The 22,109-nt window shown below is 39.9% G+C and overlaps 2 protein-coding genes across 2 annotated transcripts; one reads left to right on the top strand and one right to left on the bottom strand.

Annotated features, from left to right (window-relative positions):
• Positions 1-7,295: 7,295 nt before the first annotated feature.
• On the top strand, positions 7,296-10,618 carry rpl23 (ribosomal protein L23). The gene is made up of 5 exons (XM_029508225.1): positions 7,296-7,346; positions 8,786-8,869; positions 9,356-9,484; positions 9,951-10,064; positions 10,486-10,618. Exons 1-5 carry the CDS (start codon positions 7,334-7,336, stop codon positions 10,566-10,568), a joined length of 423 nt encoding a protein of 140 aa, XP_029364085.1. The 5' UTR covers positions 7,296-7,333; the 3' UTR covers positions 10,569-10,618.
• A 4,129-nt stretch (positions 10,619-14,747) lies between these two features.
• On the bottom strand, positions 14,748-20,363 carry LOC115047286 (von Willebrand factor C domain-containing protein 2-like). The gene is made up of 3 exons (XM_029508102.1): positions 19,959-20,363; positions 18,234-18,363; positions 14,748-14,989 (listed from the first exon to the last, which is right to left on the bottom strand). Exons 1-3 carry the CDS (start codon positions 20,361-20,363, stop codon positions 14,748-14,750), a joined length of 777 nt encoding a protein of 258 aa, XP_029363962.1.
• Between the last annotated feature and the right edge of the window lie 1,746 nt (positions 20,364-22,109).

The following is a 22,109-nucleotide window of genomic DNA, read 5'->3' as shown; positions in this document are numbered from 1 at the left end:
CTCCCTCTCTCTTTCTCTCTCCTTTTCTCTGTCCTTCTCTCTGTCTATTTCATCCTCTCTCTTTCTCTCTCCTTTTCTCTGTCCTTCTCTCTCTCTCTCTCTCTCTCTCTCTCTCTCTCTCTCTCTCTCTCTCTCTCGCTCTACCAAACCAGTTGAGGCAGGTTCTGCCCTTAAAGGAAATTTTCCCCTCCATTGTCGCCAAGCACTTGGTCATCGAGGGATGTGTTGGTTCTCTTTTTAATGCTTTGATAAAGATTTTGACTCTAGATGCTTTGAAGTTACTTTGTTATGACTGCGTGCTATCTGAATAAATATTTGAATTGATTACATTGGGGTATCCAACAATTTGCCTGATTTGCCTCTCATTACTCTGTAGAAAGATGGCAACACCTTCAGTCCACACATTTCAATGCTATGTGATGATGAGTTTTGAGTGTGGAGCGCCCGCTGTTGGACGAAAGGATGCAGATTATCGAAGTGTTTGTGGACATGCAGTGAGTTATCCTGTAAGGAAAGCCAGAAACAGGAAGACATCTGCTCACAGGAGACTCAGCTGCTGTTGGTCCTGTTTTTAAGCAGTGCTTCCTCTTTCTTCAGCCTCTCTGGTTATATCATGTCCTGAAGACAGACCCACTAACTAATTCTTCATGTGTACCTGGATGACGGTGTGTTGTTCTGCCAACCTTGCATTTTGCTCAGCCTTGATCCACTTTGCGTGGAGCGGAGGTATGTCCTTGAGTGTCACATGCATGAGCTTCTTTATCACAAGTTTGTAACTCAATTTCTTTATAGCTAGTTGAAATTTTTTCTTTTTCTTCAATCTTTCAGTGTGTTCTTGTGTTTTAACCATAAACCATAAATGTTTGCAATATTCAAATGGTTAGTTTTACCTATACCAAACAAGTTAACCTTGAAAAAGCAGCAGTTGGGTTAGATGTATACAGGGAAATTTTTGTCTTCTTATTTCAGTTGTTACTAAGACTAAAAAAAAGAGCCTAAGAGCTGTCGACTGGTAGGCCTGATTGCCACTGGTCTTAAAGCGTACTCATACTATGCTGGCCAAAGCGCTCGATTTGGGTGTGGCCATGAAAAACACTAATATTCTATAATAGTTTCTCAAATGAATGGGAAGGCAGTGGACACAATAGCCAAGTAGCAGCATTCTGAGCAAATTTTTTAACAAGTAAAAGGAGGAGATTTTCATGAATGAGGTGATAAAAATCTGCAGTAGCATCCACATTTCATTCCCTTAAACAACAGATACAGATGAAACATTTCTTAGGTTTCAAAATGATCCAATGATATAGTTTGCTGTATGAATCTCACGCATTCTCTGACAAGTGGATTCCACTTTCAGTAAGTTTTGTAGTCACTTAAATCTTTCATTGATTGGTTCGCAAGTGTAAAAAATGTGAATAAAAAATGTAACATAGTAAATATATAGTCATACCTCTTGCATTTGCAATGAAATATTGAATATTATTGGAAACTTGAGAATATTCAAAAAATATTTTTCAGGATTTGTAGACCTCTCCAGTCCAGTCAACTTGTGTCACCATGAGCAAGTGGCTATTTCTAGTTTGATTTTAGAGAGCACCGATTCAGTCCTGTCCTGGATTGACCCACACTAAGAAACAGGACTCGATAAAATACCTTAATGGGGCCTGGGGGTTTGTGCACAGCAACTGAAAGATGTCCTTGCTCAATACTTAAAATGAAAAAATAATGTTAATGATACTTTCTTATATTGCAGAGCCTACAAACAAATGTTGTACACATTGTTTTCAATATCAATTTGAGTAATTGTACAAGTAAAGTAAATATGAATAAAAACAGAATTAAAACATGTTCTCTCCATGCCTGCATGGGTTTCCTCCCACCGTCCAAAGACACCATGTTTGCATTAATTGGTAAATTGTCCGTAGGTTGGAGTGTGAGTGTTGTTTGTCTCTGTGCGTTGGCCCTGTGACCCCGCCCCCTCGCCCAGAGTGAGCTGGAATTGGCTCCAGCACCCCCCGCAACCCAGAAAAGAAAGAGTGGTAGAAGATGGATGGATGGATTTGAACAGTATGTGTGTATATGTACTCAAAAGACTGCAGTTTATCTACCAATTCAGCCAAAAATGATCAGCAAGACATTTTAAAGGATGTGGATGAAGCTAACAATTGGGGTTAGAGTTAGGGCCTACTGTCATCAGCACTTCACCCTCCCATGATGATCTAGTCCTGCATTGTCAGCCATTTACAGTGAGAGGGGGTATGTATATATATACGTGTGTGGTGTAATGTGAAGAAAGTAGATATTTATTTGCTGTGTTGAGAACTGTGTTTTGAGGGTCTTTGGGATTTGACTTCTGGTGCTGTGTTAAAGCTCGGTTTTGAAATGGACCTAAAAATAGTGTGACAGACTGAAAACATCTATAATACTGTCTATCCAATAGACTCTCGGACTAAAGGGCCCTTTATTTCAAAAAGAAGTTTTAGAAAAGAAGAAAAATCCATTAACTGTGCGTGTATGTTCTTTGATGAGAAACCAGAGAATGAGGGATGGCATGTAGGTTCAGATAGCTTTTTTTCGTTAAATAAATAAAATCGGCACTTAAAATTACATTTTGTGTTTACTTGTGAGTTATCTTATAAACTTATATTTAAGTTTGCTTGATCTGAAATGGCTGTGACAAAGGTGCAAAAAAAAGTTAAGGGGGCAAATACTTTTTCACAGCACTGTATGTCCATTACTTTTTCTGACTTAAGGAAATTCAATGTCAATTTTGACTGGAGTGATACATTAATTTAAACAGATGGTGAAAAAAAATGGCACATATAAAGCTGGTTCTTGAGAAACAGCGTATAGCATGTGAGATGAGCAAAGCTTTGGCCTCTGGCAATTATTTTCAATTTGAACTAAAATATCAAAGCTGAAAGAGAGAGAAAAGAAATACAATTTAGCTGACTTTTTACACCTTTTACTTATATACAGTTGTCTGTTTGGTATTATTATGAATAACAAAAGCTCAACTTCAGACTTTTCTTTGCAGCTCGAACAACAGTGAAGCTTCAGCAGAGGTAAATGCAACACTCCTTCCAAAATTTCTCCCGGAGTTGTCCAGTTATTCTATCTATGCATTACATGCACATTGAGTGACAGCAGAGAAGACAACGGGAGTTAGCTGGAAAGCTCAAAGAATAGGACAGAAAGGAATAATAATAATAAAATAAGAATTTTGTAGCACTTTTCAAAAAAAAAAAAAATTTACATAGTGGTTCCCATACAATTCTCGTATTCCCCCAAGGTGCAGCAATAATAACAGCAATAAAAACCAATTACCAAGTGGAAAGTAATAAAGGCAAAAAATAACACAAATTAAAGCTGCAAGCAGCCCCCTGGTTTATTGTGTTATATCTTCAAACAGTTTGGCTGGGGTGGCATGCGTACAACGTTTCACAAGTGTCCATTTGTGTGCACTACTGAACACCCACCCAATCAAATGTTATATGGTGGGGTACGATGTTGGCAAATATCAGGTGCATTGGATGATATTTGTTTAATGAGGCTGATTTCTGTGTCCAATGTTGTGTTTGTGTTTGTGTTTGTGTTTGTGTTGTGAGGCTGACTTCCTGGGTCCATGAAGCTTTTTGCACATGTGGAAGTGCTACAGGTCTTTTTACATAACTTTTGAAGGCATGGCTTCACAATTTTAATATTCAAGGGTGCCCTGTTACATCGGCTATTAGTAGGGGTCACTCCTTACATGTGTGTCAAGTTTCATGAGCACAAAAGCATCCCGTGCTCCTCCAAACAATTATCGTAATTCATGGTGAACAATGTATCTGTCGCCATGGCAGCGATGTTTGGTGTAGAGTCATGGGATTCAGTCTTACAATCTTACACAGTCTACCTTTTAAGTAAAATAGATGGACAAACTCCTTACACTTTTCCAGGGTGTGGCAAAATGAATTGACATTTAATACATGTACTCACCAATAGTACTCACAACAGAAAATCCGGGCTACTATAGGTATCCAATAATGGTTCAAATCCAACTGCAATGTACAAAAAGTCTAATTAGGCATCAGTTTAAGCAAATAAAAATATACATGGACAAGATTCAAAACCCAAACTGTTCAATCATGACTAACAATAATATAAAATAATATTATAATTTTTACAGCTATTGTTTCTGTAAAATCAAAACATTGATACAATGTATCATCGTTCTGATTCTGAATGAACATAGAACACATTTTGTGTCATTTTGCAGGTGTGTATGTGTGACATTACTGACTCCGTTTAGCCATGACAAATAGTGGCTTTGCGCGACAAGGTAGACTGCTCAAACGCAGCACTCAGCACATCACCTTCTACCACAGTCACTGCAATTTAACACAGAGCTCTACAGTCCAATGGGGAAAAAATTAACTGTTTTGCGTCAGATTTTGGTCAAGAAGTCTGAAGTAGTTTGATATGGCAAAGCTGTGTGGAGAAGTTAGCTACAGTTACACACACTAACCCCTCCAACTTTCTGCCCAAAAACACTACATTGACAGCAATTTCAGCTCTTCTCTTGGATGGGGTGATCTTGGCCATCTCTGATTAGGAATGAAATGATCTTACAGATGGGAGGAAAAATCTAAAGATTTTTTTTATTTTATTTTATTTTTTTTAATATTTTTACAATGCAAAATAAGCATATGTTTGTTCTATATTTAACATGACTCTGATTGAGAGTGATCAAAAAATACACATATTGTTTGCCTTGTGTTCTCGTTCATGTAAAGGCTAAATTGCAGAGCTTACAAAAACAATAATAACAATAATATAGCTGATAATTACTCTAATGCTGGTTGTATCATATTTCATCCATGATTTTACAGCACCTTTGTCTTAATAACATGATCAAAACCTTCATGAAAAAGCCATCACAAAACATCTAGCATATGTTTTCTTCCCTCTGGTGGATTATCTGTGAATTACAATCAAGTTTTTGAATCCCATTTCCAAAATGACTACCTCCAATTGTGAGTCTTTCAACTTTGTTACTTATTTTATGGTTAAGTGGAGTTGAACATGATTAAACTGGTTATAACCATTTATCTAAAAAAAATCCTGAGTTGTTTTTGTATGGCATTTCATGGCAGTGAAAGTGGATTATCCCTATTACAATGGCTAATACTTAATACTTTAATAATTTTGACTCAATTCATGAAACTAAATACAGATTGAAATGCTATATTTTGATATGATACATTTTGAGTCAAGTTTAAGATATTTATGCATAACTTGTCTGATTACAGCATGGCTATTCATTTGTTAATAATCATCTTTTTCACTAGACTACCATCTCTGTGACAATCGATTCCCATGTTATATAGCTTTATTTATTTGTAGAAAAATTCAGAGTAAACAATGATTTTTTGTGTTTCTTTTTAGATAGTAAGAAGGTACGCTATTTAAAATGTCATAAGTATGTTTATGGATTTGAGCGCTTAGAGGAAGATAAGGATGAGGATGATGGTGAGGAAGAGGAATTAATTTTTAATCATATGCATAATGAGGAAAGTTCAGAAAGTAGAGATGGGCAAGACTTGAGAGATGAAACTGTCAGCCAGACTAGTGCAGAAGTATACATAACATAACAACAACACTGAACACAACAAAGCACTCAGCAAGTGGCAAAGAGAGATGAGTACAGATATAAGAGAAGCAAAACATGAATGTCCAGCTGTTGAATTTTGCAGGAGGCCTCTTAGGAAAGGTGTGAATGGACAACATATATATATATTTCATACAATTTAGTGCTGATGAAATTACAGCAAACAAGCAAACTTGTATAGTGAAAGATGGACAGTCAGTGAACGCAACTGCCAATGAGACTGAGCAGGCTGTAGGAATGTATGTGCATATTGGGTTCAGTACAGAAGCCCAATGTATCATGGGAGTTGAAAACAAAGCACCTTGCACTTTTGTGACGTCTCCAGGCAGATTTTGAAAATTGCTGATACTGATTCACCTGTTTGCCTACGCAATGGAGATATTTGCTGTTCCTTTTTACTACCTCAAGGCAAAATAAAAATGTTGTAAAAGGTTTGAAAGAAAATGAAAGTGTAACAAAGGAAATGTTCCAAATAAACATTGTTGTGGTCGATAGATGTCATTAATCCCTGATGAAACAAACACAATACAAAAAATCCTGTATGATAATGATTTTGAAATGTTCTTTGGTCGAAAGAGCAAACACTTTAATTTAAAAAAAGAATGGTCTCTCCTGTGTCAGCCTTCAGACTGTAGCTGGCTGTAGCATTAGATTTGGCTTTAACAGTAGTATCTGTGATTAAGATTGCATTTAAATTGTTCAGCTGATGCTGTATGACACATGATTTTTATGCCTGAAATTTTAATAGCAATGATAATAAAATGACTAATGTTAATGTTAATAAAGTTTTAAAACAAATCTCTTATTTTGCTCAGCCCATTGATTTAAAATTATTTGGCAATATTCAAACTCCCTAAAAAGCAAGATTTGTTTGTAACAGTAAGTATCAAGAGTAATATCAAAATTTTAAGATAAAGTTAAAGTTAATATGCATTATTACAAATCTACACAACTTCTAGATATATGGAGGTTGTACTTTTATTTATTTATTTATTTTTGCTTTGTATTGTGATATAATCGAGTAAGTCCTTGAATTTCAGGATGTTTAAACTAACAAATAGAGGGTTGGTTTTAGAAATTGAAATGTCATCTGTGGCCAGGTGACTATTGTACAATTGCAAATTTCTTTATGTAATTGTAAATAATAACAACAACAATAATAATAATAATAATAATAATAATAATAATAATAATAATAATAATAATAATAATAATAATAATAATAATAATAATAATATAATACTTGCCAAACCAACTGTCCCCTAAACCTGTAAAACCCTGAAATCAGGGGGCATTGTTCAGTTTGAGTGTCTGTTTCTTTTAAGTTCTTTTCAAAACAGGGTCTGTGTCATTTTAGACAGTCGTAATGTTGAAGTCACCCTCAACGCAACACGAGATTCATTAGCATTAAACTAACATTAACACAGCACTGTTTGGCTGACATTATGTCATTGCATTGTTTGGAGCCAATGATGAGTGACTGAAATAATGAAAGGCGAAAGCGCCGAGAGGCTTTGTGATGTCGATGTCATAATATTTTTTCATAAACAAAAGCAATTAAAACTTTTACGATCGTCACTGAATGCAGCTCAATTCGCCGCGACGCGACCCGGAAGAAGTTCCGTTCAACTTTATATCCCACAATTCCTTTCTCCGTCTTCCTCTTTCCCTTCTGCAGCAATGTCTAAGAGAGGTATGGAGATCCGGCTTCTAAAATCCATAATCATCTGCTGTTTTTACGCCACACCACATCTTCTAATGTTTCTGATGTGTGATTCGAGTGGGATAAATGTCAAATGTGTGAGATTAGTTTTCACCATATTCAAACACTTGACATGTTTTAACGATGGCATTTTTTTTCGCTAGCTAGTTGGTGGAAGCCATGTTTCGCTGTCAGCGCCATGCAAGCATAAAGTTCAAACTAGAGGCCCAAACTATGAATTTCCTTACCTCTGTTGGCTTTATACTGAGTTATTAGTACGTGTTTGAAATTTAAATAACGAACATTCTGACGTCTGTATGTAACTCCTTTGTGGAGAAACAGTAACAGATAAAACTGGACCGAGCTGCTAGCAAAAGCTAATTTGTAGCACCCATGCCGAGGTTTGTCTTGTGGTCTTGGGGCTTCTAGTTGTATTTGGTACTGATATGAAACGTTTGCTCCATGCTCAGTTTTCGTCAGTGCACCCCGGCTGTCTGGACCAGCCAGATAGAGGCACCAGCTACCGCTGAGTGAGCCGCAGTTAACAGTGTTATTAGCGTCATAGTGTTATCAGCGATCTGAACGACACAGCTTTGAACAAAATATGAGATTTTAAGCTCAAACAGCAATTGGATGGAAAATATTACTGTATAAATATGATGCAGTCTGAAAGTACAGATGTATATTTACATAGAACATTTGTGGCTCTTATAGTGAATGAAATGGCTGTGGTGTCAGGGTCAAATGCTATAAGGCTTGTTAATGAGCTCCTCAGTATTGAGTGGTTTGACAGTGTAGTATGTCTTGAAACAGCCCATTATAAATATAGCTCATACTTAGTAATGTATTGAGTATCATTGGGGAAACAAGTCTGGACAAAATTTCAAAATTTCTGTGACTAACTGATTGAGATACTGACAGTTAGCTTTTCCACAGCCTCTTAGTGCTTCTGGGCTTTTGGCTGTTTGTTTTCTGTGGCAGAGGCAGGTAGTAATAATGTATTTTCACATTTTTAATAAATCTGTGTTGAATGAATGGAAAAGAACTGCTGTTATATGGATCGGTATGATGTACTTCTTGTCAAGGATTTTATGAACCTTACATGAACAATTCCTCCTACACTGACCACTGCATTAGAGAATTTACTGATATGGTAACTTCAGGACATGTGTGTTTGCACAGAACCTTTAAGACTAGTATTTCTGTAAATTTTGGTAATTTGAAGCTTTTTCTCCCTTTCATGTGGGGAGAAATATTACATTTATCCTCACTAATACAAAAATATGGCTTTGGCAAACAAAAAAGCTTGCAATTTTATCTATAGGTGATGCTTTACATAATAATAGCTAAATTCTTTGTTTCTGAGGCAAATCACAGATCCATGGCATGATGTTCTATACATATTTTAAATAATTTTCCTTTATCTGCAGGACGTGGTGGTTCATCTGGAGCCAAGTTCCGCATTTCACTGGGTCTCCCAGTGGGTGCAGTCATTAACTGTGCTGACAACACAGGTAGGCGTCAACAGGAAACAATTTTATGTGAGAACAAATGAGATGTAACGTTACCATGGAGCTTCAGATGTGTTGGATGCACCTTTGGACATTAGCTTCCTGCCAGTTAGCTAAGCTGCTGCAACTTTTCAGCCACCTTCTCCTTGTAGCTAACTATCCATGTGAGTGTCAAACAAATAACTGGTTTATCAGACAGGTGGGTTCAAGAACCCCTTTTATTTATATTAAACTTATAAATTACACTACTTTGTGTTGGTCCCCCTTCCAAAAGCACTTGCTTTGTCTGCTCAGTGGCTGGGTGAGTTGTCGTAGAAGGGAAAATTGAGCTCATCACTGTGGGTGAGATAGCAGCAACACGCTGTAGCTGACTGATCTCAATCAGTGATGACACAAGATTAAGTGCTGCTGCTGTGGAGAGAATAGTTCTTTGTCTGCCATACTTACATGCTGTTTGTTTTCCCCCACATCATTGTTTTCCCCTGTCAGGAGCCAAGAACCTGTACATCATCTCTGTGAAGGGCATCAAGGGACGTCTGAACCGTCTGCCTGCAGCTGGAGTGGGTGACATGGTCATGGCCACAGTCAAGAAAGGCAAACCAGAACTCAGGAAGAAGGGTGAGTCCATCCATGCGTTACACTGGTGTTCAGCTTGCTCATTAAACTATAAAAAAAAAACCAATCACGTGTGTACACATTGGGCATGCATGTTGCATTTGCACTGAAACAGCTTGAAATCAACTAGGAAGAACAAAAAACCCACTTATGCCTTAACTGTACCAGTAATTCATGTGTTGTACTTATTTACTGGACTAATTAATTAATTGTTCATTCTTTACTATTATCACTATATTTAAGCTGCTGAACATTTGAATAATGTAGTTAAATTGAGATTGTATATGTTAAGTGACTTCAGACACGTGAGCAGTGTAGAGGGACAGTCTGGTGTTCTCAAGCTGTCACCAACATCATTTTCAACATATGAGCTCTAAATAGATGTGATCTCGCTACAGAGATGCAGATGGAAAAGAGAGTGAATCAGTCACACAAGGAATGATGAATTAACCCTGCCTCTCTCCTTCAGTGCATCCTGCGGTGGTGATACGGCAGCGGAAGTCGTATCGGCGAAAAGATGGTGTGTTCCTTTACTTTGAAGACAACGCGGGTGTCATAGTAAACAACAAAGGAGAAATGAAAGGTGGGTCTTGTTTGGATTCATCACCAGGTTCCGTCAGTCATCCTCACTTTACAAATGGCCTTAGATTTGATGTGAAGGATCATATTCCCCCTTCCAAAAGCACTTGCTTTGTCTGCTCAGTGGCTGGGTGAGTTGTCGTAGAAGGGAAGATTAAGCTCATCACTGTGGGTGAGACAGCAGTGACACACTGTAGCTGACTGATCTCAATCAGTGATGAGACAGATTTAGTTCATTGGCCCACTGAGGTTTTTGTCCAGATGGTCAGTCCCACTCTGACAGCCCATCTGTCAGTGGGCTTGATTGTGAGAGGATAGTTGATTGTTTGTCATGCTGTTACTGGGGAAATGCCTCATTGTGAGGAGATGGTGTTCTCTGCAACAGTCAGGGCTGAAGTAACTTTGCCTTCCTTCTCTATCTGCAGGTTCAGCCATCACAGGCCCAGTGGCCAAAGAGTGTGCAGACCTGTGGCCTAGGATTGCCTCAAATGCTGGCAGCATCGCCTGAGCTGGACACCACACCTCTGTTCATTTTCAATAAAAACTGTTGTAAATGAAGCTGCAGGTTTCACTGTCTTCACTGAGGAAGAGAAAAGGATTCATTTGAAATATTAATCTGTGTGTGAGGATGTTTTTAAATTTCCATTGTGAGTTAAAGAACCTGTTTGGTCTGATGCTGGTTTTATGGAAAAAACATTGGTAGTGTTGTTAGATGTTTTCCTAATACACACAGTAATTAGTGAATTCTCTGTATGACTGTAAATGTGTTGCTAAAAACATCTAGACAGATTGATCTGCTTTACTGATATCCAACTGGAAAAGTCTTCAGAAGCTGGTTCAGCAATATAAATAAAAATTGGATTGCTTTAATTTTAACAATGATATTAAAAGATGACGAAACACAACAAAGATCACAAAATACAAAAAATAAGTGGAATGAACATGGGCTTCGGTTTTACTTATAAAGTTATACTGTTAAGATTTATAATTGTCAAGCTCGTGTTGCTTCCTGTACTTCCTCGGACCTGCCACGGAGTGGGGCAGTACAGGACTGTTAAGCTCCTAAACAAATGAACCACCCGGTCTGTCAACGGAGAAGATACAGGTTGTTCAGACTGGCAGGCAAACCACTGGGAACCATTAAACATGAGCCTATGAAGGAGATGAGGACATGAAGTCGGCATCATTTGGACAGAATATAGATGATATTTGAACATTTGGAAGGCTGACATCTGTTCAACCTATGTTTGATGAAAGTCCTCTGTGAACACTGCAGGAACAGTAAAAAATCATTTAGCCACAGTCAAAAAGTACATGGCAAAACATTTATACAGTAGTAATAAACACTAACTGGCATGCACTCCCATATTACACACATACACACTACCAGTCAAAGGTTTGGACACACCTTCCCATTCATTTGAATGAGATAGTTAAGTTGAAGAGTATAAAATAGTGTCAATCATCCATTTTTCTGCTTCCACGGTCACCTTCAGCACCGAGTGTGTGTCTGGTCTACTTGGACATGTCTGTCCTCTCTGTGGACAGATGGAAGGCACCATGGCTGCAGAGAGGAGCCAGGACACCACCTGCACACAACACTTGTTTGCCTTCTGTCACTGTAGCACCAGTATAATTCATCAGAGCGGCAGGCTCAAAGTGGGGCGACCAGCATCAGATAATGAAAAAACTATTTGAGATTCATTTCTTCACTGTCCCACTGTGTCTATTATTACAAAAGAAATAGTTTTAAAATATGAAGACAGGAAATCAGAAATAATAGTTTGGCATTCATGTGAAACGTCACAGTTCCGCTGCACCGTGGTCTGGCTCCTCTGCGGTCTCTGGAGTCAAGACACTCTGAAGCATCTGGACTTATTTTAGTTTCTGGAGGATGTTCTTCCTCTGAATTAAAAGGCTAATTAAATTAAAAGCTAATGGAGTCCAAGGTTTTGGAGCTCTGGTGGGGCTGTCACTGAAGCCAGTTGCCTTTGGCTCAAGCATGAAGACAATTTGGCTTGTGGTTAACACTGTCTCAACACATTGGTGCGATGTAGTCACGATGTCACATCCAGGCTCACCTTTCTTTCTCTGTAAATCGCAGCAATCGACTGCAGCAGTGGTTCCAAGAAACCGAAACCTTTATGAGTTCAGGAGAATGAAACATTGAATTTGTGAGCGCAGAAAAAAACTAACTGCGACAGCACAGGTTGACAACCCGCCATAATCCATCATGCTCACCCACATTTTCCTCCACAGTCATTCGTTTCACCTTCAAAGTCAATATTCAGAATATGAAATCATTAAATGTGAAACGTTCGTTTCAGGCCACCATAAGGCCAGACAGGCATCCTGGGCTTCCTTCTACTTGATTGTTGGACACACTATAAAGGCTGCACCTATGAGCACCTTTTTGTTCTTAATATTATTATTATCTATTGGTCTAACAGTATTTTGCTACAACCTTTTCCGTAGGGGAGTGAGAGTGATTGTTGTTTCTACCTCACAGTTTAGCTGTGTGCTTAGCAATATTATTCTTCTGCCCTTTTATTCAGTTTGCATACATCCCTTTTTTGGTTCTTTTGCTTTGCAGTGTGCGTGTCGGGTTTTCTGTCCCAGGGTAATATTATTACCTCTCACTGTTGACAGCTACAACCATTTATGCTTAGCACTCTTTTCATTGAACAGTTGAACTGTACTTATAGGTTGTTTTTGCTTTTATGTTTTTTTTTTTGTTTGTTTGTTTTTTTTTTTACTAGTTTTAAATGGACTTAATAAAATCCCCATTTTAGCACCCTGATCATTTATTGGCATTTTCGCAATGCTTTAATAAATATTTTGATTTTGCAGGAGTTCCTCGTCTCTGCCCATCATTAACTGTCATGTGCGCCATTCTAACTATTCTGGACTTTAGCAGTTTTGATCCAAGTGTTAAAGGGACAGTGGAACCAAAATCCATGGGTCAAATTCAGCCCTTGTCCCATGTACACCAGAAATAGTTGAATTTCTAAAAAAAAAAAAAAAATGGGAAAGGATAAAGTTAAAGAAGGGAATGTGAGAGAGGGAGGATCACAGTTTACATGCACCCACTCTCTTTACCCACTGAGCCCAGCTGGTTTGCTAAATTTCACCGTCCTCGCCTTTTAAAATACACCATAACACCGATTTGTGCTCTCAAGAACCAGGACAGGATCGTTAATATTATATAAAATTGATAAAATATAAATATTAAATATTAACAAAAAATTAATTCCCTTTATCAGTGCGAGAAATATAGCTGGACAAGGCGAAGAAGCCTCTGCAACTTCATTTCGTTATCTCTCACACTTACTTACTTTCTGGCTGTTAAATTGAGGTTTGTTTTTTGTTTTGCCTGGTCATAGCTGTCAAAAGGACGCTCTCCAGCTTTGTCCCACAGTCCAGACATGTCAGGTTAGTTCTGAAGCCATGTATCTGAATGTGAATGTTCATTTGTCCAGGGTTATTACCCCCCCATCTCGAACCTATTCCCCCCACCCCTCTAACAGCTGCGAGTGACTCCTGCCCCCTGTGACACTGACCAAAATGGGGTTGTCCTCTGTTCAGTCCTCTTCTTCTATCACCTGAACTCTGTTGAAAAAAAAAAAAAAACCCAAGCTGCCAAAATCTCCAGTCACAGATTTTGCATTAATATAATGATGAAAAATGACAACAGAGAGCGTTCTGTGTTTAATGGCACTGCACATATGCTTTGCTGACCAGCAATGCTGAAGCTACTGCGCTTCATGGCATCATTATGTCGACACTTCATGGTCTAACAAGATACACACAAATACAAGTGAATGACAGCAGCTGGACTTAACTGACATTGATGAAGAGCCTCCAAAAGACTTTATTTTCAATGTTACACAACCTCCAGTCCTCACAGAGAGATCCACACTACGTGTTTAAATAAGGTCTCAGTCTAAGCCATACTACTCAGAACATACTGATGATATGGGGGAGTAAAGACTGAACTAAGGGGAGCAGAGCTGCAAAACTCCAGACACATCTAAACGAGCTGCAAATGTGGCTGCCAGTTACAAGTTTATCATAAACGATTACAACTGCCGCTGTTTGGGAGACGTTGTGAAGTGAAACAACGGGAATTACTTCCCTCCAAATGAGCACCATAAGCTGCATTGTTACATTCATTTGAGAAAATTGTGTGTTGATAATAATGCTCAATTTTCTTGTGGGGAAACCTTTTTCTGGAGTTTCACAGAAATTATTTAAATTGTATATAGGGAAGTGTTTTATGGATTATATACCAATTTAGTATTCCTCTGCTCTCACTGCAGTAATGAACACTTGCATAAGCATTGGTTATATTGTTGTTGCTTTGTTGCTTTTTTTGCTTTGTAGCTGTTTAGTGTTTAGCTTGTAGCTTCATTTCGGATATTAAAAGTAAACATAGGGATCACAAAAGAAAAAAAGAAAAGGTTGTGGAAGACAAGACACTTCACCTCTGAACCGGATGGAACAATGGCTGAGCACAACCAGACTGCCATGCAGGTGTATCCTGTGGAGACTTGGCATTCAGCAGAAAACGGAAAACATTTCAGGGGTTGCTTTTTAATCAAAAGTGTCCTGGATGAGTGATGCAAATAATACACGCCCGGTAAGAATAGGAAGAGTTCATTTGTACAAAATGAATTAACTCTCCAGGTCACGGTATCATACCCAGTCTGGGATTAAACGGTTTCCCCCCTCTGGCATTGTTTTCTTCGTCCCTTGGGGAGTCTGTGTGGACACCAGGGGTCACACTGAGATGGGGCCGCTGCTCGCAGGTGGCATAGGGGTGTGTGTGCCATGTCCCGTCCCGGTAGGTGCAGTAGCAAACCATTTTCTCATCAATGTCCACACGCTCTCCCGCTGGTATCACCCTGGTCCCAGCAAAGCAGTTAGGACCTAGAGGTTCAGGAAAGGCAGTGCAGTCTGTATTGTGTCAAAGTCTGTTCCCTCCCTCCCTGCCAGGTGGGAAACCTAGCCGAGAGGTTTCAGCGTCTAAATTGAACCAAACTGCAATGAAAAAAATCTAAATAAGGTAAAAAAAAAAAAAATGTAAAATGTAAACCAGAACAAGCCAGAGTCCAGGGTGTTTTTTTATGTTTGACCAGGCATTTCACATCCACGCCAATATTCTACTCTGTTGTAGACTTTGTCTGTTCCTCTGATAAAAAAAAAGCTCTTAGGGTCATCTTCCATGTGCACAGACAGGGATGTTGGTATGAATTGAAGGAGGGATGACTGCAGCCATATTATACTGTGACCTGAAGCCTTCATTCAAGGCTTTGTGACATTTGGCCCAACCAATGCCCAGACTTACAGCCCTGTGGAGGGACAGGTCACAGAAACTTACACTTTGACAGAACAGAAAAAAACAGATTGTCTTTTTCTGTCCAAATATTTATGTCAATGTCGTTCATTCAATCATCTTCTAGCACTTATTCGTTTCCAGGTCATGGGGGGTGCTCGAGCCAATACATTTGCAAAAAACGTCAAAATTCCGTGTAAGTTTGTTCATCTCCCTAATATGCCGGTTCCCTGCTTGCCACAGTCGCAGTCCTGACCCTGGAAGGCCAATCCACTTTACCTCTGAGAGAGAGCTATGGTATCTGCACCAAGACTTTAGCAGCAGATCTTTTAAGTCACCAAATGGTTGGATGCTGGATTGGATTGAGATCTGTGGAATTCGGAGCCAAGTCGACACCTTGAACTAGTTGTTGTTCCTCAAACAACAGACCTGCCTTCACCCCCCCATAGCCATCAGTGAGCCTTGATCCAGAACCCAGTGGTTCAGTGTTTTTCCTTCCTTGGACCACTTTAGTAGGTCCTGACCACCACAGACCAGGATTATCTCACAGAGCTGCACTGTTGGAGACGATCTGACTCAGGGGTCCACACATAACAGTTTGGTTCTTGTCAAAGATGCTAACATCTTCACTTCACCTGCTACCTAATATATCCACCCACTAACAGGTGCCATGGTAACCAGATATATCCACACACTAAACGTGGCCATGGTAACCAGATAAATCCACCCACTAACAGACACCATGGTAACCAGACAAATCCACCCACTTCTAGGTGCCATGGTAACCAGATAAGTTCCACCCACTGACAGGTAACATGGAACATTTTGAATGTCTCCACCGCTCATCATGTGCTCGCAAAGCAGTTGAATGTAGTTTGATTCAGATACTGACGAACATACAGGCTCAAATGTGAACAGCCTGTCTTTGATATTGCATTTGCATTTGTGTCCCTCATTCGCAGGTGGGGCTCTTTTATTTGGCAGTGCCCCGTAAAACAATTACCAACGGCACAGCAGGAGGACAGGAAGTGCTGTTGATCTGGTGCCAGAGCTAACCATGTTTGATAAAATACAGCTGACATGAGCGAATTTGGTAGGAGCAGGGGAAATAAAAATAAACAATGACGCAACAAACCAAACCATCTGTCCCCCTGTCTGTCCTGTTAAAATGGAAACTACTACTTAACAACAACTGCCAGAAATCAAGCAAGTAACTGGGAATTATATAACATGTTTACGTTGATTTCCTTTGGGCATTATACAAACATAATGTTCCTCATTCTTTAGCTGTTTTAGCTTTGCTTGTCCATTTAACATCTCTGAATTAATTTAGATCATACAGGAGCTATTTTTATCCCTGTTATTCTGGCCTGACACACACACAGACATAAATCCCTTCAATGATAGAGAGGGAATTTAATGTCTGTGGCAGTGAAAACATGTATGACATAACAGCAATGGCTGGGTAAGCTGCTGGCTGTGTGAGGTGATGTAATTGGTGCTGCTTCACTATACACACTGTGGAAAGAAAAGAGCTTGAATGTGGCTGTGTGCGTGAGAGAGTGAGATATAGAGGTAATCAGCGGACATCAGATGGAATATGACAGCACGCGTTTGTGTTCCTACGACAAACAGCACACATGTTTTTACTGTACTCGTGGGGACTGATCGTCCCTAAACTCTAACGCTGACCACCACAACTGAATGCCTACCTCCCAGACACACATATGGACACACACACATTTCTATGAAATGAGTTGACAACACTTTATATCCAACTGGTCAAAGATCGACACCTCTGTGACGCCATAATGTTGTAGAGAAACACTTCCTGTAGCCTTTCAACACTTGAGGAAGCAGAAAATTGTGACTATTTCCAGCAACTACTTTCCATACCATGCAATTTTAAATTGATACATTATTTGCTGGGTCTCTTTCTGTACACCTTTGACATTTCAATCAGCGTAATATATTTATCAGTGATTTAAAACACTTAAATGTGAGATTTAAATTAAACCTAACCCAAAAAAAAAAGAATCACACAAATTCCGCTGACAAAACAGATACTGATGTTCGCTAAGCTAATTTGTGTTAGTAGGAAATAAGATGGGGTTTTCCCACCTGCTGTTGATATTTTGACTAACAGCAGCAGCACATATCCAAGCACTGACACAAAAACAAATATTAAAGTTTGCTTTCTAGCTTTGTTACTATAAGTATAAAAAGTCGTTGTCATTGTGGGGTATAAATCAGCAGGTGTGTATAGACGTACAGCTGGATCCTGCAGTTTTTAGTGAACATGTTATTCAAACGGGAGGACACAGGAATTTTGATGGGGAATATTTTTATCCATGCATTAATCCACATTCTGTGGTCTCATGAGTTTTTTCTGGCAGCAGGACAGTCTTTGCGGAATTTAGTCTAAATAAATCCAAGTGTGCGATGCTTGCGATGAAGGAACACTCACTGGGTGCATGTGGCCCATTTGTGTCCATTTAGTAGGCTGAAAATGTCAACATCATTGTATCATGTTTATTTTGAGTGGTCTTCCACGTTGATTATGGGACATGTTGTGTTTGCAAAAGGCCTTAATTGAAGACTTTGGACATCTTAGGAGTATTCTTGTGTTTAGTGGTTTACTGACTTTTAATTAAATTACACCTTTAGCTTTCAGATTTCATTTCCTATGCCCAAATAGAAACATTGGCTATACAGGAAAGATTTACATATATACATAAAGAAACAGTGAAAAACATATAACTTGCTTTCTATCATTAACAAATACATTGTGCATCCCAAAGTTTTCAATGGAGCAGAGAAGCAGTGGCTGAGACTCACCCGTCTTACAGATGGGGCAGCAGTGGTTGGGTTCGTAGGTAGGGTTGACGCAGTGAGGCGCGGGGCAGTCTGAAATACTGCAGTACACCTCTCTGTTAGCCTCACAGCGACATTGCTCGCATCTGGACAACTATAGGACACAGACCATTCAAGTTTCACTGACTTTTAGTTTTTACCTTCATTTATTTGACCCAAAATATTGTTTTGACACTTTATGTAATGAAAACCGGGGGCAGAGTGGGCAGGGTCAAATCAGCTAAACTTCACTGATATCCTAGAAAAAATGTGGCCAGACCTGTACACAGATACAGAAACAGGGTTACTGGACAAGTTGAATGGCCCTAAATGTTAAATACATTACAAAACAGAGATAATGCTTGTCCTCCCACTGATCAGTCCACGCTGAGCTCATCCCTCAGGTTCACATGGACTTTATTTGTTGACATGCTGACACAACGGCACGGAAAACAACGAGGCTTCTGATAGACCTGGTTTACTACTCATCCGCAAACCCACATATTCTCAAAAAGGATGGCCTGTCACTGTCAGACATCTTTGTCAGATCTTTCTATGGTAAACGTTAGAATAATAACCCTGAGAATGAACCACAGCGGTAGCTGCGAAACCAACACAATGAGCTGAAAGACGCAAAAGTCCACTGTGAACCTGAGTAACTGCAGAGTGGTGAGATAACTGACTGTGGGCTTGTCACTATTAACAACTACTTTCACGGTTGATATAGCTAAAACACTTTACCAGCCAATATCAAAACACTGACATTGTTTACCATTCGGCTTGTATAGTCTAAAGGCCAATCTAGGTTCAGGTTCAAGTCTAGGTTTAAGACAGTGCTCAGTCCAAGGAGCGATCAGGACTTTGTGATGTCACAGCAAAGAAGTCACCAGCCTCAGCTCCGCCCCAAGCCCCGCCCAACTGGGGCCATCATCCAACTTGGCAGGACTTTAGTGAAACAGTGTTGTTCCTAGAGCTGCAAAGAGAGGAGCTCTAGCCTCTGAGCCACAGAGAGATGTTTTGACACTGTGGCGGAACTTTTCAAAATTATGTTTTTTAAGGCTGTGAAAGCAAAACAAACAGCTAAAAGAAGCCAAAAAAAAAAGCTACAGTGTTGACAGGCGTGATATTTCCCTGTGAAATGTGTCAATACACACTAAACATTGTATTTTTTTGATTGGTTCTCATAGACAATGGGCAAAATGAGACGCTTCATAACACTATAATGTGAAAAAGCTCAGATGATAAAGTTTTAATGTTAAAGCTGGTTTAAATTTATGCTGCAGGAGAAAGAAATCTATTGCCAAGTAGGGAAATACTTCCAGGCTTGATCATGCAAGTGGAGAGAATTTCCCAGATCAGCTGATAGCTGTCATAAACTTCTTCCTAAACAAGAAACAGAATACCACAAACTAACTGGGCTTTTCATGTCCACGTTGAGCACCTGAAGGCAACAGATGTAAGCACTGTGTTAACAGTTGGAAAAAGGAAGCAAAGACCCATAAACCACGAATGACTGTTGTAATCCAAACATCTGAAAACTAAAGTATCATTAAGTTGCCTCAACGGGTTATATCGATCGGATCCATGAGCTCAGTGAAGCTGTCAGCGGGTCAGAGTGTGTGTGTGTGTGTGTGTGTGTGTGTGTGTGTGTGTGTGTGTGTGTGTGTGTGTGTGTGTGTGTGTGTGTGTGTGTGCTTGGATCTTTCTCACCCTGAATTCCTCCAGGAGCCGGTACACCTTGCCCCCGTAGACGCAGACCCGGGACACGGCCTCGCACACCGGACAGCACTCCTTGTATCTGATCCGCGTGCACCGGGGGTGGATGCGGGGACACTTGGGTCGGACGCACACGGGACCGTCCACGGTGCACGTGCACGGACACGCCGTGGGGCTCGGGTAGTACACCTCTCCGATGCCGTAGACGAACCCGTGGTCGTCGATGCACCACTTCCCCCGGTAGTCTCCGAACTCGTAGTCCAAGTCGCTTTTGGATGAGTATTCCGCCGCGACGCGCCCCGCACCGCGCGGCAAGAGGAGCGGCAGCAGCAGCAGCAGCAGGTAGAGCTGGATGAGTGCGGCGGAGAGGCAGCTGGAAGCGGGGTACCGGGGGCTCATGTTGGACAGGTCTCCCGCACATTCACACTGTCCGTCTGTTGATCTGTTGCGCTCCAATGAGCGTCTCCTCCCACCAGGAGCGTCAGTGACGCGCGTTTAGGCGGAGTGTCCCTGAGTGTCCACTGCTCAGGTCATTCCTCCAGCCGTCCATTCATCTAGGCCACATCAAGGAGCCAGCCAGGGAAGTCCAACACGTTTATAAACAACACAAAATAATAACTACTTCAGTGGAGATGTTATTTTGTTTTGGTTGATTTGATTTCATTTAAATGCACTTCACTCAATTTTGTTTAGTTTAGTTCAATTTATACAGTCCACACATCAAGTTGTCTTATTGTAATTTGTGTAGTTATTATTTTCTTTTATTCCCTTTGACAGTGTAATGTATTCTGCATGGAAAGCTGCATTTAGTTGAGTTTAGTTTTGTTATTTGCATAGGAAAAAGGATTGTGGATCGCAACAGGAGCTTAGCGGCTGAGTATGATGACGATGATGGTGAACCAACTTTAGGCTGATGCTTAATGCTATGATGACTATGAGAATGTTACACATCATAAATCACCAATGAGCAACTATTTGTTTATTTGCCATCATTTAAGTCATACTTTCTCCCTCTCGCATGGCAGAGCAGATATTTTGCCTTACATTTTTTGCATTGCATTTGCACCAGTGTCTCGATTTGAACACAGAAGATGTGAGTAATTGTCCCAGGAGGTTTGTATATTCCAGGGTCTTTGACTCTGTACAAATTCAGACAGTTCCAAGATGGTGTGAGAATTTGTTTGTTTTTGAGAATATTTTAAATAGAAGTTTTCTTTGGCAAATATGAGAACCTGTTTATGACAAAAGATTAAATAACTTACGAGCCCATCCTATGTGACTGGTGAGAAGGTGGCACTAACTTCACATCTTCTTTTAATTCTTTATACAGAGAGAGAAGCAGAGGCAGTGAGAGGGAGAGACACAGCTAGAGCGAGCGTGAAGGAGAGGAGAGGGGGACTTGATACAGGGATGGAGAGAGAACACGAACAGGAGGAGAGAAGATAACTTGTAAAATACAAACAAAACATACGGAAAACATAGTGATTGATGAAGCCTGGTAGTTGCGCAGTAGTAATGTGCACTAGTAAATATTAGCAGTGGCTGAAACTTCTGAATTTACCTGGGAGCCAATGCAGAGACGCTACCACAGGAGAAATGTGAGCTCTCTTTCTGCTCCTGTTAACATTCATGCAGCAGCATTCTGAATGCCACACAGAGTGGTTAGGTGATCAGATAATACTTCTCTATGGTGCCTATGGCCAAGTACAGTTTTGTCTGAGTTCAGTAAGTAAGTAAAAAGTTGCAGGTCATCAATATTGCCTAGTGCATGAAGAAGAGCCATTGCAAACATATACAAAGTGACATCTGTCTGATAAATATGACTTGAACCAGCTTAGTGTGGCTCCTTTTATCCTAATTTCATGTTTCAGTCTTTGTAATAGAATATTATGGTCAGTGGTTCCATAAACAGCACTAAGATCTAACAGGATAAGTATGGAGGCCAATTTGTTGTCTGAAGCATTTTGGAATGTACTTGGTAACTTTTACCAGTACTGTTTCTGTGCTCCAAAACCTGACTGAAATACAACAAGCCATCCCTATGCAGATGGTCACATAAATGGCTTACAACTGCTTTTGCAAGAATTTTTGAGGTGACTGGGAGGTTCGATATGAGTCTAGCAATCTGGATCAAGATTAGTTTTT

Source organism: Echeneis naucrates, chromosome 8 (genome assembly GCF_900963305.1).
Source record: "Echeneis naucrates chromosome 8, fEcheNa1.1, whole genome shotgun sequence".
Taxonomy (NCBI): Eukaryota; Metazoa; Chordata; class Actinopteri; order Carangiformes; family Echeneidae; genus Echeneis; species Echeneis naucrates.
Note: the sequence above shows the minus strand (reverse complement) of the source record. Positions and strands in the feature narration are given on the sequence as shown.

Excerpts from the sequence above, each read along its gene's own strand:
- rpl23 (XM_029508225.1), top strand. Across the intron at positions 8,870-9,355 it reads TAACTGTGCTGACAACACAG|GAGCCAAGAACCTGTACATC; the intron begins GTAGGCGTCAAC and ends TTCCCCTGTCAG. Across the intron at positions 10,065-10,485 it reads CAACAAAGGAGAAATGAAAG|GTTCAGCCATCACAGGCCCA; the intron begins GTGGGTCTTGTT and ends CTCTATCTGCAG.
- LOC115047286 (XM_029508102.1), bottom strand. The coding sequence starts at position 20,363 with ATGAGCCCCCGGTACCCCGCTTCCAGCTGCCTCTCCGCCGCACTCATC. Across the intron at positions 18,364-19,958 it reads GGCTCCTGGAGGAATTCAGG|TTGTCCAGATGCGAGCAATG; the intron begins GTGAGAAAGATC and ends TGTGTCCTATAG. Across the intron at positions 14,990-18,233 it reads CTGCCCCATCTGTAAGACGG|GTCCTAACTGCTTTGCTGGG; the intron begins GTGAGTCTCAGC and ends CTGAACCTCTAG.